This window comes from Pholis gunnellus (genome assembly GCF_910591455.1).
Source record: "Pholis gunnellus genome assembly, chromosome: 14".
Taxonomy (NCBI): Eukaryota; Metazoa; Chordata; class Actinopteri; order Perciformes; family Pholidae; genus Pholis; species Pholis gunnellus.
This window is the reverse complement of record NC_136541.1, coordinates 16,450,355-16,467,743: the sequence shown is the minus strand read 5'-3', so window position 1 is coordinate 16,467,743 and position 17,389 is coordinate 16,450,355. Positions and strand designations below refer to the sequence as shown.

The window sequence follows — 17,389 nt, the reverse complement described above, 5'->3', positions numbered from 1 at the left end:
CAGTGTTTAGTCTGATTGCTTTGCAGTGTAGCTGGTTTTGTTCTTGTGTTTCACCTTCAGCAGACCAAACGGGTGTGTCTTTGTCTGTCTGCAGGATTGCCTGTGGTTTTGGTGGCGCTCTGTTTGTCTACCTGAACCGGCATATTGTAGAGTGCATGAGGAAACAGAAGACTATTAACAAGTTCTTGCTGAGGAAGTGAGTATCTGACTCCTGATGCACAGAACATTTACACTTCTGGGGATTGACATTTTTTGGGAAACTGTACTTATTCGCTTTCTTGCTGAGAGTCAGATGAGAGGGTCGATAGACTCTCGTGTCTGTACATGTAATGTAATGTACAGTCGGTACGTATGAAGCCACAGCCAGCAGACGGTTAGCTTAGCTTAGCATGGACCTGCTAGACAGAAACAGCTAGCCTGGCTCAACTTGTCATTGTTACAACCAAACAAGATATAATGTGGTAATTAGTGAGCTTTAGAGATGCTGGTAGGGGGATGTAGTGACTTTTGGATAGATTCAGGCTAGCTGGTACCCCAGTCTTTATGCTAAGCTAAGCTAACTGACTGTCGGCTGTAGCTACAGGGGTATCAATCTTCTCCTCGAACCCACGGCAAGAAAGCGAATATTCGTATTTACCTAAAAGAAATATTAATAAATATTCAAGCTGCATCTTGAGAAGCCACATTTTCACAATTTAAACTGTAGCTAAACCTCAAAAGGATCTAAATCTGGCTCTTGTGTTTAACATGGGCTTGGTGTCTTATGTCACAAAGTTAACATAATATTTGGAGATGTAGGTAAAGTCCTTGTTTGAATTGGGTCAGTTTCACACAACACAGGGAGGTATTTATAGTCTTTCCATCCTCACCACCCAGAAATAAAGTATGCACATACAGTGTGACAAGCACACCCATTAATGACCCCACAGTCCATCTCTTCCTGTCAGGCGTCTGGTGTATCCCGCACTCGTCACCCTGCTGGTCTCCACTCTCACGTTCCCCCCGGGCTTCGGGCAGTTCATGGCCGGACAGGTGAGAAAATACTTTCATGCTCTTAAGACTCCACCGTTGTTAGATGATTGATGGTTATTTTAAACGAAGGGAGAATTGTGTCATTTTGGGCTCCTCTTATTTGATAACACAAGCTGTCCAATAGCTGCCATGTTTCCCGATGTGGATTACTATAAAGACAAAGACAAATTAAAAACTGCATTACAAATACTTTTTTTTTCTTCATCTTTTGCACAAATGCAACAGAAAACCTTTTGTTTATTGTCAAAGTCTGAGTATCATTTTATATTTAGGGTTTTCTAATCATGCTTCTTAATAACTTGGTAGACACAACACTGCAGAATCTGTGCAAAAAAGAAAACAAAGAAAAAAGCCTCTGGTTCAGATGAAGTGAATGCAGACACATTGTTCTGCCACTGGAAACGTCTGACAATTGACACAACAAAGCGAAATGTAGTTTGAGCTTTTCTTTTCTTTAGCGATGCAGAGATCACAATTTTTCTGCTGGTGTTGCCTGTGCACCTGCCGCACTTCACAATCGTCCTGCGTAACAAGCCATTAAGATGTATTTTGAGCCTTTTCAGACTGTCAAAACAAGAAAAACGAACATCTGCTCGTGAGCTGAGAGAATACCTATTATTTGTCCTGTGCAGTTTTACAGGCAGCGGTGCTCATTTATTGAAAGAAATCCTGACACAAAACAGAATAAAACAAGTTGCTGAACTGGCATCAAGAAAGTTGCACTTGTTTCTCGACAACATTTGAAAGATTTAGGTCAATAACATCCATAATGGCCGGTTCAAATGGAGTATCTTTGAATCCATTCAAAATACTTTATTTCATCAGGATAATCCACTCAGTATCATAATGCTATCACAAGGAGAGTCCTGGGAGTTATTGAAAACAAACTTTACAATAAAACAATTAAAACATATCAACCAGCAGCATCAAATGCAGCATTTTGGGCTGCAGTGATTTCCAGTAGACGGAGATCTCAACACAGCCTTTGCTGGTGACCTTTGAGGCCTCCTGCGCAGGTCGATCAGCTACGGCGGAATAACAAACAGACATTCAGACGACTTCTCTCTCATGTCGACCCGTCAGCTGACGCAGCACGAGTCTCTGGTCGCGCTGTTCGACAACCGAACGTGGTGCCGCCAGGGCGTGGCGGAGGAGTTCGACTACATCAGCCACCACCACGCCTGGAAACACCCACAGGTCAACGTCTTCATCACACTCATCCTCTTCATCGTCATGAAGGTAGGCCTTTCCGACATATGTCCGGGACAATGTGTTTGGTTTGATGGACCTTTCATGTACGCTCTGTCTCTCTGTCTCAGTTCTGGATGTCCGCTGTGGCCACCACCATGCCTGTTCCATGCGGGGCCTTCATGCCTGTTTTTCTGATTGGTGAATGAAATCTACTGTGTTTTCTAATGTCTTTACTGCAGTGAAGAGAAAGAAGCCCTTTAAATAACGTCTTCTATCTGTGTGCGACGAACAGGCGCAGCATTTGGAAGACTTGTCGGAGAGATCATGGCAACTATGTTTCCTGATGGCATACATGCTGACGGCAGCGTGTATCCCATAGTGCCCGGTGGTTATGCTGTAGTTGGTGAGTTCTTTCACTCACTATACTTAATTCACCATTTTGTGTCTTTGCCTTGATAATTCCCAGGCACTCTTCAATTTTCCTGTGATTGAAATTGCCCCCGCTGTAAAGCTGCAGAGGTTTTTTATCCCTTCATGCCACCTTAGAGGATGTGACTGATGAAATCTGATTCCACTTTAGTTGAACACTACATTTTGGGCCGAAGGTAAAATAGGAAATCGTTCAAAATTGCCACGGTCGCGACTCACTGGTTAGTGTGACAGGATGGCGCTAAATGTTATGAATCAGAAATGACTGAAAATGAAAATCTGGTTTGGATTTGCCGTCTTTCGGGAAATTCTTCTCTGATTCACAACACACGGTTATTAAACACGGTCTCATTTCGAATTGCTGTTTTGAAAAGATGCCTGATCACACACTAAATCCTCGTCTGTCCGTGAATGGATTTAAGGAGACAGAAAAAAGGTTTTTCTTTAATTCCCTCCTACACAGGTGCTGCAGCGTTGTCTGGAGCAGTCACCCACACTGTATCCACAGCAGTCATCGTGTTTGAGCTGACTGGTCAGATCTCCCACATTCTGCCTGTGATGATCGCCGTGATCCTGGCCAACGCCGTGGCCCAGTCGCTCCAACCGTCACTGTACGACTCCATCATCCGCATCAAGAAACTCCCTTATCTGCCTGAACTGGGCATGGGACATCACGAGTGAGTTTGTTTTTAATGAACGCTCAAGAAAGAGTTTTTTTATTCTATCGTTTGTGCCCTCATTTGTTTTGTATCACCTCTCTTCCTCTCTTGCACCCACATCTCCCTGCTTCCCCCGACCCATCATTTCCTCCCCCCCCCCCCGTCCATGTTTCAGGAAGTATAATATCCGTGTGGAGGACATCATGGTTAGGGATGTGCGCTACATCACTCTGAACTCTTGCTATCGGGACCTGCAGGAGATGATGCTGACTGGTCAGCTCAAAACACTGGCCCTGGTTGAGTCCAGTGGTGAGTGAATTCATATTTAAATCCATCTCAGAAAGTCTCGGGCGATCAACTTGATGCTAGTGCAGCAATCCTGTCAGATTTCAGGAGTAGGGCTGCTGTTGTTACGATACTAGTGCTGATATAATGCTTTCAGTACACAGTAGCCACCAACATGATAACTTAATCAATACATTACTTTCTTCTACAAATCCTTTAAAAAAAATGTATTCAAAATAAACCATAGTTGTCAATTGTTATCAAGACACAAGTAGTCTAAATGAAATAAACTCATTGGCAAAATGATGATTTAGGAATATGAACTGAAACTGTTGAATCAACACCTCTCTAAAACAGCTTAAACGAAATACTGAACATTATCACCGTCTTAAAGGTAAGATTTGTTGCAGGACTCTTGCATTAGACTGCATTAGTTTTGGTCTTAACGGCTTACTGAAACTGACACAACAGTTATTTTATGTTCCACTTTTACCTCCGTGAGCTTCGTCTGCATTGCCACTTTCATCTCATTCCCTCACAAATCCCCTGTCCCCCTCTTTTCTTCCTCTTCCTTCCTGCTCCTTCAGACTCCATGATCCTGCTGGGCTCCATAGAGCGACTGCAGCTCCAGTCGCTGCTCTCTCTCCAGCTGAGCCGCCTGCGGAGGCTGGAGTACCTCCGCCAGTTGGCCCAGGACAACGGCATCCACGATCACCTGACCACCGACAGCACGCCCAGCTCCCCCTGCTCCCACGTCAACTCCTCCACCAACACCAGCGCTCGCCAAGCGGTCCGCTTCCTGGTGAGCATCCAAGAGGTGTGAGGCGTCCGGGGGCGCCAGGGCTGGGCTGGGGCAAAGTCAGGCTTGGGTTGGGTTGTATTGGTAGACTAGAAGTGGATCAGGCGCCGCATGTGTTAAGCCTGTAGCAGTAGGTAAAGGCACAGATGGAACTGTTGTGGTAAGTGTTGACTGTTAACTTAATAAATGTGCATTGTTTCCACATTAACACATGCCTTCTTTGTCTCTGTCGTCTGTGCCCTTACCTGTGCTGTCCTGTGTTGTTTATGTGCACGCGCCCGTATTTGCCTTTTCTGTGTTTTCTGTGGCCGCCTGTGTGTGTTGCATGCGCGCTTGTGTCTGGCTTCCTCTGTTAATATCTTTTCCATGTAGATCTCCACAGAGGAGTCTTCCTCCTTCAGCCCAGTGGTTTCCAATGTTCAACTTCCTCTGAAATCTGCCTTGAAAACTGTGTCCGCCATCAGCGACACAGAGACGCCAAATAGTATGTACTACTACTACTAAATAATACAAAATAAATAATAATAATTATATATATATATATATATATATATATATATTATCATTTTAAACAATACAAAGTTTATAGAAAGTGGGATACTGAAAACAAACAGATTGAAAATATTCAGATTTTAAATCCAAATGAAATGAAAACAGATTTCTTGCTTTTTTTTTCCCTCTGAGGCTCTCAGACCCTTTCCTGTGCTGACCAAAACAATGAGCTGCTGGAGGTGAGAAAGAGAGAGGGATCCAATATATATATATATATATATATGTGTGTGGGTGAAAGTGTACTGTATGAATGTGACACATATCGTATACGCGAGTGTGTGTGTGTGTGCCGTCTGTGAGTCCATGCATATGCCGTCCACCTCTTCCTCCTGCTGAAGGGCAGCATCCACCCACAGGCAGCAGGGTTTTCCTTTGTGATCTCATGCTGCGGAGTTTTGTTTTAAACACTTCTGTGAGTCATTGCCCCCTCACCACACATTCACTGCCAGTCAAACGTTTTTGGACATCGGACACGTTAGCATTTCTGGTTACAATCAAACATCTCAGGTACGCTTTGAGCAACTCCCTTCAAATTTGGCACAAATCTCCACTTGTACTTGAGGTTGAACTGATTAGAATCTGGCGGTCAAAGGTCACTGTGACCTGACTGAATACGACATAACTAGAATTCATCTGCTAATTATGACAATTTCACTTTAAAGTCTGATAGGATTAAAATGATGAAGTGGTGACAGGTATTTGGTCATAAACTACATTTTTGGAGTCATTAAAATAGATGAAAAGTCAAAGGATCATCAAAGTTGTTACAATTCATCCAGAGTGAGACATGAATGTTTGAACAACGTTCCATGGGAATCCATTTAATAGTTGTCGATGCGTTTCTTTAGAAACCAAAAAGCTGATTTGATATGTGATACTGTCAGGCAGTGTGAAATAATGCCTCAAAGTGCTAAACAGAAATGTTCAAATATAAGGTGTTAAGCAAACCTTTATTCTGGCAGTGTATCCATCAACCAATGTGGTATTAACATTGGGTTTCATTGCAGATTTTTGTGCCCTCACCTTCATCCGTGGTGTAGTAATTATACCCTTTCACCAACATTGTGCTCACATCACGGGGACTTCTCCCGGTAGAAGTCAGACTGGGATCCCATTTTAAAATGGTAAACCTGTCCTGTTTCGCTGATGCTCTGTTAATGTTGTGCTGTGTTGATGCTCTCTCTCCCCGGCCGGAAGAGTCCGACTGGTCCGGCTCCTCCCGAAGACAGACAGCCCGGGCCCAAACGCGTGAGGATCTCCATGGCGGTAAGATTTTCTGCCGCCTAGAGACTGTTGCTTAGTAACCGTTGCCTTGCAACGCGCACGTAGTGAGTGCGCGACCAAAATATTTGTGGTGTACCAATCAAAGCATTAGAGTGGCTTTGCAGAGAGAGAGAAAGTGTGTGTGTGTGCGTGTGTGTGAGAGAGAAAGTGGTAAAGGTTTCATCATCTTTTCAACATCAGTGTTAAACCAAATGTTTCATCAGCTTTCACTCTGTACCGCGTCTGGTGGTGTCATCGAGGGTTTTTGAGAGTTAGAATTGAATTGAATTGTGTTAATAAATGTGTTTTTCTGGGTACTGGTTTCACTGGGATCATGCCCTCAGATCACCCCTTGCGTTGGTAGTGCACACAATGGTGTGAATCGTACTTTTTTTGTCTCTAAACTTGTGTGTGTTTGTATAAACGGGGACATCGTATGTTTTGTCTTTTAGGACTCTTCTGAAGCGGAAGATGGCATGACCCCATCAGACGTGAGACCTTCACTGCACACGACGGAAAATATACAAAAACATTCATTTGACAACACGTTTCATTGTCTCGTCATCTTTCTCGTTGCAGATAGCGGAGTGGGAGGAGCAGCAGCTTGACGTGCCGGTGGATTTCAAGAACTGCAAGATTGATCCTGCTCCGTTCCAGCTGGTGGAGCAAACATCACTGCATAAGGTACAATATCAACACCCTGTCAAATTAAATCCCTATTCTTTACCACAGTATCCTATTTTCCTCATCATATGATTTTAATATATAACATTAAATGCCCTACGAATGTGCCAACCTTCTCACAGTATATTTAGTAATAGTCTCACGGGGTCCTTCTGGACCAAGTGGACAAATTACCCAAACTTGATGCTTTTAAAATGCAGTTTGATTGTGAGTTTAACCACTGGCTTTAACGTCCTCTCTGGTTTCATGGCTTAACATACCATGAACCCCTGTGGAATAACGTGAACAGCGAACGTTGCCAGCCGAGCTAATGACACTTAATTATAATGCAAATCTGAACTGCTGTAATGCTTTCACTAATGCTGGGTCAGACCGATAATGGCCTGAGTCGACAGATGGAGGAGTTGCTCATTTTATCCCATGTAGTATGCCGTGGTGGAAGAAGTACTCAGATATTTTACTACGAAAGCATTAGCATTAAAATATACTTTAAAGTACCAAAAGTAAAAGTACTCAATGCCATGTGTTCATCAGATTGAGCTAATTTTAACTACTTTATTCAATACATTTTAAGTCTACCTGTAACCATTAGGCTATCACTCTTGGGTCAGGAGCATTATACCAAATATATCACACATGCATCTGTGTGTGCTGCAGGCAAGCAATGATTGGTTGGTGTCCAAAGCCATGTCTCACAGCAAGAATGTATGACTATAGGATCGCCTAGTCTTACAGTGAGAGGGCAACAATGTCGTGGTACAATACTTTCCATGACCCTGATCCAAAACGACACCCCTCTCTGAGTCTGTATTCAGGCCGTGACCCACCTCTCCTCTTCCACAGACCCACACCATCTTCTCTCTGCTGGGTCTGGATCACGCCTATGTGACCAGCATGGGACGTCTGGTTGGAGTGGTCTCTCTCAGAGAGGTGTGCATATGTTTTTCTTCAATTGTTAAAGCTTCTGATAGAGATTTCTTTCTGTATATGATCACCATCTGTTTTTCTAGTCCCCGTCCTTACGTCTTCATTTCTACTGCTCTCTTCCGTTTCTCCCTGCCGGCTCTGTGTCTCCAGCTGCGTAAGGCCATCGAGGGCTCGGTGACGGTGACTGGAGTGAAAGTGCGCCCTCCGTTGGCCAGTTTCCGCGACAGTGGGAACAGCACAAACGTATCCGAGGTAACAGAACTGCACAAGCTGTGCATTCGCCACAGGGGGCTCTCATTGCCACGGGAACCCAAACCTCCGGTCGTGGAGGACCAGCCAGACCTCCCGTACAACGAGATCCCCGTCAACTTCTCGGAACCATCGAATTTGCAGTTTGAAACCAGCCCCGGGGACATCTCGAGTCAGGAGTTGGTGCTCCAGGAGAGCCCTTCGTTCACCGAGGACCCATCAGAGTTTACTTTTGACTGCAGCCCCTCCCACACTGAGGAATCAGAGCTGGGCTGTGACTATGACCCCCTCACCCACACTCCGGAGCAGGATGTCACGGAGCAAGAACAGGGGAGTCCGTCTCTGACCAAGGACCAATCAGAACCTGAGGGAGAGGGTGTCCCCGCCCACACTGAGGATCGATCAAAATGATCAGCGGGGATCCATACGGTCGCCTCATGAATGTTGACGTTTCTTACATTTGTAGAGGTCACTCTCGCCTCCAAGTCCAGCCTCGATACCCGTGTTTCTAACGTTGTTGTGGCGTGAGTGAGCAGGAGTAGATGTGACATCCATTATTGCATTTCAAACTGTGAAAATGCCTGTTTTAAAAGATAAAGCCGGCTTTATTCTACATTTGACTTACTGTCAACGAATGCCATGAAAGGAACAAAACCAACAACTGACTCCCCTGTAATGTCTGTTGCTCTTTGATTCCTATTGAAGAGGCAAATCTTTAAAGCCTCCGAACACCCACACAGGTGCTTCCAGTTATTCTGATTAGCCCTCTGCTCAGGTTGAAGGCGGGCCGGAGCTTTGATGGGAGTTCAATTAGATCTTCAACCACCACCAGGTGCAATAAAGCTAACCGGAGACTCAGTCACTTGAAATCAATCAATTGTAGTCTATGGCTCGCCCACACAGTCCTGAGAGGAGGTCTAATCAGCCAGATTAACTGGAAACAACTGGATGGGTGCTCAGAGGCTTTAAAGGGGAACGTCGCCAATTTTACACATCAAAGTCTGTGTTCAGGTGTTGGAGAGCGTTTTAATAATTTTCTGTGAAAGATGTCATATAAGGTTTTTTTGTTGCTCCAGAGGGAGATATGAGAAGCAAACTGATTAATTAAACTCTTGAGAACATCTAATAACGGACCTTTTAGGTGAAATTATTCAAGTCATTTCCTAAAACAGCTGGGCAGTGTAGGCTATATTGCTCAAACAAGCATTAATAATGCATTTATTTCAGCCACAGATTTGGTGCTCTGGTGAGCAGGTGGATGGTGTATGTGTAGGATTTGCTTCAGAAATAAACACTTGAGTGTTATATGTAATAATATGTGTGATATTGTAATGAGGGAGCATGCCACTCATTGCAACAATGTGGCTCATTTATGTGTTCTAATACGTTTTTGGAGCAGTTCTTGACTACAAAAGACTTCACCAGTTTGGTCTTTTCATGGGATTTGTTGATAAGAAAAATATGGAAGTGTGTGTGTGTGTGTGTGTGTGTGTGAGTGAGTGTGTGAGTGAGTGTGTGAGAGAGAGAGTGTGTGAGAGTGTGAGAGAGAGAGTGAGTGAGATTATTTTTGACACTTTTCCATGCCATGCTCACATCTGGTCCAGACTCCTAAACATATTCATGCCAAAATAACTGGTAAACATTACTTCAGTGACATTTCAAGAGAGAGTAAAGATGCACACAAGTAATGGAGGGTGAACAATAAAAGAAAGCACAGAAGAACATCGACAATTGTTCTAATGAGCACATGATGGAATGAATTCAAACTACTACCACCACCTACTACTAATACATCACAGGGCCTGAATCAATGGCTAATAATATAAGTATGAGTTATAGTGGTGTTGGTTATATGTTGGCTGATATGCAATACATTTACAGTAATAATGCAGTAAAAGGTGGTTTAATAGCAACAGTGTCATCAGTAGTGTGTCCAGACTCCGTTGTTTACAACACATGCCATTATCAGTATACCTTTCTTTTTCATTTTACTACCAAATATTGGTGTCCATATCAGCCCCCGAAATCCCCCAAATCAACTGAGATCTACTCTTCAGAGGCAGCTTCCAAAGGTCCAGCAAGCTTAGCGCAGGACTCCAAATAATGGTGAAGCACATTGTAATTATCATGAGTATAATTTAATGCACATGTAGCCTTGTTTGGCTTCAAAGGGGCCGATTCAATAAGGGCAATGTAGACCGTCCGTCTTGTCACTTGAACTCCCTCTTCATCTTCTGCTATGTGAATTTAATTGTGTGTTTAATGTGTTTCTAGCACGATAAAGGAACCACACTTGAGCTCAGATTGAAAGAAAGATACCGGGTGTTTTACAGAGCACACAAACACACGCACACACACATACACACACACACACACATACACTTATACGGCCGCCTGTATGCGGCCTGTAGATATTAACACCGTGATATGTCACACGTATCTTTGTGACAGAGTACATTTAATTCAGCCTGGCCTCAAAATGCAATGTTGAGAAATGTAACTGCTGTTTGAAGCACAGCGACAGCCACGGCGATGTCGTAGAGCCAAGTGTGTGTGCGAGTCCTTGTTACGACCCTCAAATGGATGCAAGTGTTTCAGCTTCATGCCGTTGCATTTTCGAGCCACGTTTCTTCTTCTATCTTATGTGACGTCATCGCAGCACACCAACTCTGGCTCGTTTTTTGTCCGTGTAACCATTTGTGCAACGTTTTATTAACGTCTTGACTTTTTGTTCGCATATAGAATGTGAAGTAGTGCTCGCCATATAGGATAACGAATAAGGCGTTAAATATAGAGTGTATAAGCTAAGTTGCAGCGTATCTAGTTAAGCAATAAGTCTGTAGTATCTCCCTTTATATGGCATTGGCCTGTATATGCTTTGTACATATGAAAATACACGGATGAGATCTACGTACATGCTATTGTACATAGAGGAATTATGCATTTGAAATCCAACAGCCATTGTTATTTTTCAGAGAACATGAAATTGTTTTTGTACATGAGTGAATGATTAAATTTGAAAAACACCTTTAAAAGATAAGTTGTGTTTCTTCCTCGCCTGTTCAGTTTGTTTGTGTAGAAAAAAAAGAGACAAAATCTTCTTTCAAAAACAAATCATATTTATAGATAAGCAGAACATTCAGACATTCAGTATCAAACATTGCCCGACCCACATGACACAGCGTGACCCAGAAAACAAACGACACTCCAAAATATCCATAGAAAACCAATGCACCACATTCACAAAAATGTACAAAACTCAGTTTGAACAACAGCTTTACATTCCAGCTGAACTCTCCACAATACTGTATTACACCGTTTACAGCAGTGACAAACGGTGGAGCGAGATCAGTGCATGAAAGGCCTGGAGGATGAGAGACGGAAGGCAGCGAGTGGAGAGGAGATGATCAGAGGACGAGGAGAGAAGGAGGAGGTGGAGAGAGGTTTACAGTGAAAGCAGAAACAGATTATGTCATATCCAGAATCAACACAGACTCAAAGAGACATAAAGATGGGACGACACATCACATCAAATATGTTTTCTTCTCCTCTACTTCGTCCCTCCCCTCCTCTTCATCGAAGGACGCCACTCCAGAGGAAGCCCGGTCGGAGAAGAAGCTCCTCCGGCTGGAATGCCACGCACGAGACTCGTGAAACACGCTGCCTTCCTCGTCCTCGTCTTCCTCGTCCTCCTCTCCGGGAGACGCGGAGCGAGAGGTGGAGTAGCAGGAGTCGAACCTGCTGCTCCTGGCCCGAGGCCTCCACTCCGGCTTGTGGAGGATGCACACCTCACTGTGCTGCTCCTGTGGAGCTCCTGTGGAGCAGCACAGAACCGGCCGCTCCTCGTGACCATCCGGCCTCTCCTCCTCCTCCTCCTCCTCCTCCTCCTCCTCCTCCTCCTCCTCCTCCTCCTCCTCCTCCTCCTCCTCCTCCTCCTCCAGGAAGGGACTCATGCAGTCGCTGGGTAAAGTAGGCGAACTGGTCTGCGATGAATGTGGGTCACTTTGAGACGCAGGCCTGCCACTGCTGCTGGAGCACAGGGGGCCGTTGGAGAGCGGTGCCTCGCCGCCTTCGACATCAGGCTGGCACGGCGCTCCGTCGACAGGATTGGACGTGGCGGCGTCTGAGGGAGGAGCAAAAAGTCAGAACACCTGGAGAGGGATGGACAATCAGGGGAGGGGAGGGGAAGATGAGGCGGTTGGTCAGTGAAGATGCAGTAATGAAGACGATGAGTGGTGAAAAGAGATAAATGGTGGCGACTGTGGATACCTGAGCTCTGGCTGGATAAGGTCTGAGACTGTCCGTTGGGGTGGGAGTCCTCATCGTTGGAGTCTTCCTCGTCATCGTCTATAGACGCCCAGGCACGCAGTTTAGCCTCAGCGATGGCAAACTGCTCAGCCACTCCTGAACACAAGTCCAATAAATGAATAACCCCTTCACATAATTGACATAGATGGGTGTGACCAGTTAAACCAAAGGCGGGATTTTCTTTCTGGTTTTATTTGAACATTTCTAATATAATTATAAAAGAAGAGTCTGAAAAAAAGGTTCTTGCATTCGGCTAATTATCTCCTGATGCCTCCGATTTGTCGTTAAAGGGGAATCACTGAATGAATGAATTTAATGGAGCGAGACCAGGGAAATGTGATTATTCTGGTGTTTTTGTTAGTACATCAACTAAACAAGGGTGGAATAATACTGCAACCCTGTCTCTTCTTTGGAGGTTTTTACAATGTCAATCTCTTTTCGTCTAAAGTAGGGCTTAATAACCTGCAGTTTATTTGCTTTATAATAGTGTTCAAAACGTTACATCTTCAAATTGTTCATTTCATTCAGCTTCATTCACAAGAAGCTGGGATGAGAGTTTTTGTTTGAAAAGTGTCTCAATCGATTAATTGATGATCAAGATAGTTAACGTTAAAATTGTGTCCATCCAATACCCGATGAGTCGACAAAACACTGATCAAAGAAATAAACTTTATGATGTACATGATGTACAGTCACCATGTACTTCACTTCCCTCCCTCACTTATTCGCTCTCTAGATCAAACCACGCCGATGTCACCGGCGCCAGAGAGGATGAGTCACAGCAAAACAACAGGGGCTGTTGTACGATTGGTGGGCAGTGAAGTGTTCTGAGAGAGTGTCTAATAAGACACCATCTGCTGCCAGGACAAGCCATCACCCAAGAGACAGCATGGTGGGCGGAGCGGACCACTGACATACAGGAGTTTTAAGGGGATTAGGTGCATGACAGAAGGTGAGAGCCTGCCAGGAGATGATGCCGGAGCTAAACCGAGCTAAGTAAGAGGATGCACGTGCCCACACAAACACACTCAAAAGCTGGATTCAAAACATATCCCTGGCTAAAAGGTCACAGGAATGAATACCTGCAGCGAACCGGGCCTCCTTCTCCCCTTCAGTCAGATGGCAGTAGGAGCTAAAGTGGGCGGCTGGCGGGGGGCCGGCAGGTTTGGGCCAACCCTTCCACTCAATGAGGTGGGCGACCCGGCCCTGAGCCAGGGAGGTGGGCTTCGTCACATGGTCCCTCACTGCCTGAGAGATACCTGGACACAGAGAGGTATAGGGTTCAGAGTCTGAACTTTGTCACTCAGGACATTTAATCACGGTTTACAAAAAAAAATCACCAAAAAGTAAAAAGGTTACCATTCAAGGAGGATCTGGCAAGTGCTGCAAACTCATGGATGCCGACACTTTTCCTCGAGTCTGCTGGGGATTTTCCTGACTTTGGAATCATTTCACGCTCCTTGAATTTCACCTGCAAGACATTTTTGAGCAAAACTACTTGTTTTGCACCAACGCACGAAAGCAGCAAATAAGTTCTGTTTTGTCCACATGGTGGGTGTCACATTCAGCACCAGTCAGATGTTTTAACACTCCACAAAACACTCAATGTTTACTTTTCCAATATTTACGCAGTGAGGAACATTCGAATAGCAACTCAATGAAAAGCTCAAATTCAAATATGAAACACAGGACAAACATACTGACAAACACACCGCTGTGACTTCTATGCCAAAACAAATGCTTCATCCCAAAACAGGAGATCGATATTGCTTATAAAATAATTTAATTCCTACCTCTTCCTCTCTTTGTCTCTCCCTTCTGTCTCTACTCCTGGATCTCAGCCTCATCGTGGACATGCAGAGAGACAGCGGCACAACTAAAAGTCACCCAGCTTGGGTTCGCTGGTTTAAACCACCAGGCAGACAAGCAAACAGCAATGCCCTACATTTACTGCACAGAAGCTAAAGCCACAGTAAGCCGCTGAAACCGGTTACAATGGTTGGGGTTGAGGGAGGTCAGAGAGTTAAGGGTAGTGGTGACGGTCTCCAATGCGACAGGGTAAACATATGGCGTGTGACCAGCTCCAGCCAGGCCAACTCACACCAAAGCTGCTGATCCTTATTAAAAGTGATATTTCTACCACTCCACCTCCAAAAAAAATTCACACACGACTGTCACCAAGTAGATCTGCATAAATATTAATTCATTTGAGGGAAGAAAGTTAGTCACCTCTCCCCCTGGCTTTGCCTGAGGTAAGAGCTCTGTATGGCATCAACATGTTAGAAGACCAGTCAGGTTGCCAACTATTTAACTGTTAAACCATTAATCAAGCTAACCTTTAGCTACCTATTTCTACTCTTTACGCATTACTTTAAGCTAATTTTAGCAAACTGTTTATACATTACTTTTAGCTTATTTTATGTTCTGTGAAGTGTCTTATTTCACCCTTGATGAATTGTGCGACAGGCGATCTCAGTCAGTCTTACATCAGTCAGTCAAAGGCAAGCTTTGTTCAACAGGTATACATTTACGTGTCTGTAGCTGACTTATATATTCAAGACACATTCTAGGTCTATTTTTATGCAGCTGGCCCCTGGTGGGTCAGCTAAATCTGCCGGAGGTGCTTGGAATACGTCTCCTTTTTTAGGGCAGGTGAAGTCTTTCAACAAGCAGGAAACATGTTGCCTGAAAACAACTGTGAGCGCGTGCATGGCTTGACAGATATCCTCAAGCAGAACGGCGCCCAAAGCAGCTGAGGAAGAGGAGGCTCCTGACGGTGGTTAAAGGCTTTTACATTAGAGTCCAAAATGACAGTAAATGTGTGTCAGAGGCACACAGGCAGGTAGAAAGCTGGGAGGCAGTGATATGAAGCTCCGGTGACATTCAAACACTGAGGTTCAGCTGCAAAACACATCTGTGAGCACTGCAGACGTCCCCCATGCACAACACCGATAAACACATGTGGAGCTCCCTCCTGAGACACACATGCAGATTTCAGAAGTCTTGGATGTCTTAAATTACTTATTATACTGGGTCATATGACAACAACAATATTAATTTCCAAACTCCATCCAACATTTTTTATATAGTTATTTAAACCTTTAAAGACTAAAGTTATAGAAGAATAAATGACAGATGAAACACTAATGGAAATAATAATTAGTTGACTGTTGATATTTGCCCTTTTTTCTAACCAGCCCACCTGCACATAATTTTGCCAGCTGACAACTGCTGCTAATTGGCATTAATCCTAACAACATGTCTAGCAGCGTTTGCAATTATAATCAAGTCAAAGTCCTTTCTTTATATGACATGTTTGGATTATATCGTCCACTCCCTGCAGAGGCAGACTGCTGTGCGCCTTTTTGACATGCAACATAGATCAAACATGTCCAACAGCCAGTGGTGTGACTTGACCAACAAGTGGGATCGAGTGGCTGCAGCCCAAAACACCTTGTATCTGGCATGAATGGAGGGAGCTGCGGTGCTGATGGTGTTTTTGTTTCTCTCAACAGAAGCGACACACTGACGATTGAACAACACGTCACCCCGCCATTGATCGGTGCAGGCCTGTAGCGTGCAATTATGGGGGGGAAATAACGCACGAGAGGCGCGGATGCAGCAGCGGGTTTCCTGGCAACCTCTGAAGTCTCCGTCTGCATACCAATAGCTTCATACCTGCATCGGAAAAACAACACGGGAGAGATGCCGAGAGACGCTGCCCTCTATATGCACCTCCACGGCGCTAACGATGCTCGTGTGCGTGTAATTACACCCCCCCCTCTCTCTCTCTCAACGACTCTCGGTACCTACCTGTAAATCGGACCGCGTCGGCTCATGATAATGCGCTTTAATTGTCTCCAATCCGATCAACAGATGATAGCGCGCGGTTCGTCCCCCTGCAGCGGGCTCTGCAGTGGATCATCAATGCCAATCAGTCGGCGGAAACATCTCTCAAACTCCAGCATCAGGGTCTCCAGCACAGACGCACCATTTGTTGCTCGGTATATGGGTTACATAGGCTGTCCAAATGCCTCCCGATGGCGAGCGTCATCAACGCAAGGCGATGTCACATCCACCCCCCCCCCCCCCCCTTCCCCATGTAACCAAGATCAAGATACAGTAACCTGCAGGTTTGGCCCTAGAAAGCACTGCAGCTGATTATTTATGTTTTAATAAACAAACATTACCGCACACATCTGCAGTCATTTGGTGAACAGACTCAACAGGACGCATGCAGGGTGGACATGCGGTGTATGTGTGGACATTTACTGCAGTCTGAGATCACGGAAACCGCTGGAAGGATCCAAAAATAATTTCCTGATTTAAAAAAAATTATAAAATAACAGCCATCATGCCAATTTGACCTTATTTGTCCAGTTATGTAGCCCAGAACAAGACTTATTTAAAAATAAAACGAGACGTGCATACAACCCTGGATTACCAACCAACCACATTCACTCTGTTGGTTTGTGGTATTTCAAACACTTAAACTATTTATATCACAGTATAATGCGGTTGAAAGAAGACCAAGGACATATTAAGGTGTTTGTTAATGTACTGTGTTTCAACAACCATAACTTCTCATAGACACTTATTGTATGATTTAAAACGGTTTCACTATATTGTCATGTTTATACACAAGCATCCAGTTATGGTTGCTTTATAATTTCAGTTATCTTAGACCAATACAATAATAAACTACTTTGTAATGTATTATAAATCATTTATTAAAAGTATAGCCTATATGTTAATGCTAAATAGAGTTGAACCAAGTGTTACTCTTTAAGGGCTATGAGACAGTTATCTTACATTGTGAAAAAATATAATTTCAACATTTTTGAATTTCATTTACATGCAGCATATTGCTCAATCATTTTGTTTCATTGAAATACCACAAACTGAGTTAACGTCTTTGCAACAGTGCTGGATTGTATCTGGAGCACCAGGCAAATTATTAATGCTGAAATTGTTGGCCGATTATTCAATACACTATTTTGATGCTGAACAT

General features: G+C 44.2%; 2 protein-coding genes across 2 annotated transcripts in view; one reads left to right on the top strand and one right to left on the bottom strand.

Annotated features, from left to right (window-relative positions):
* clcn2a (chloride channel, voltage-sensitive 2a) overlaps positions 1-8,481 on the top strand; it is a gene marked incomplete at both ends in the record, with an annotated part of 30,836 nt that extends 22,355 nt beyond the window's left edge. The window contains 15 exons of the mRNA XM_079172764.1: positions 95-196; positions 930-1,032; positions 2,116-2,271; positions 2,352-2,421; positions 2,516-2,626; positions 3,116-3,329; positions 3,487-3,620; positions 4,184-4,413; positions 4,768-4,879; positions 5,080-5,126; positions 6,145-6,213; positions 6,663-6,701; positions 6,790-6,894; positions 7,738-7,824; positions 7,972-8,481. Coding sequence (XP_079028890.1) covers positions 95-196; positions 930-1,032; positions 2,116-2,271; positions 2,352-2,421; positions 2,516-2,626; positions 3,116-3,329; positions 3,487-3,620; positions 4,184-4,413; positions 4,768-4,879; positions 5,080-5,126; positions 6,145-6,213; positions 6,663-6,701; positions 6,790-6,894; positions 7,738-7,824; positions 7,972-8,481 — 2,089 coding nt within the window. The remainder of the gene's footprint in view (positions 1-94; positions 197-929; positions 1,033-2,115; positions 2,272-2,351; positions 2,422-2,515; positions 2,627-3,115; positions 3,330-3,486; positions 3,621-4,183; positions 4,414-4,767; positions 4,880-5,079; positions 5,127-6,144; positions 6,214-6,662; positions 6,702-6,789; positions 6,895-7,737; positions 7,825-7,971) is intronic.
* A 3,113-nt stretch (positions 8,482-11,594) lies between these two features.
* On the bottom strand, positions 11,595-14,225 carry fam131aa (family with sequence similarity 131 member Aa; the record flags this gene model as incomplete). Its single annotated transcript, XM_079173010.1, has 6 exons — positions 11,595-11,947; positions 11,996-12,193; positions 12,340-12,474; positions 13,461-13,637; positions 13,738-13,849; positions 14,172-14,225. The coding sequence occupies 6 exons, from the start codon at positions 14,223-14,225 to the stop codon at positions 11,595-11,597; spliced, it is 1,029 nt and encodes a 342-aa protein (XP_079029136.1).
* Positions 14,226-17,389: the final 3,164 nt, after the last annotated feature.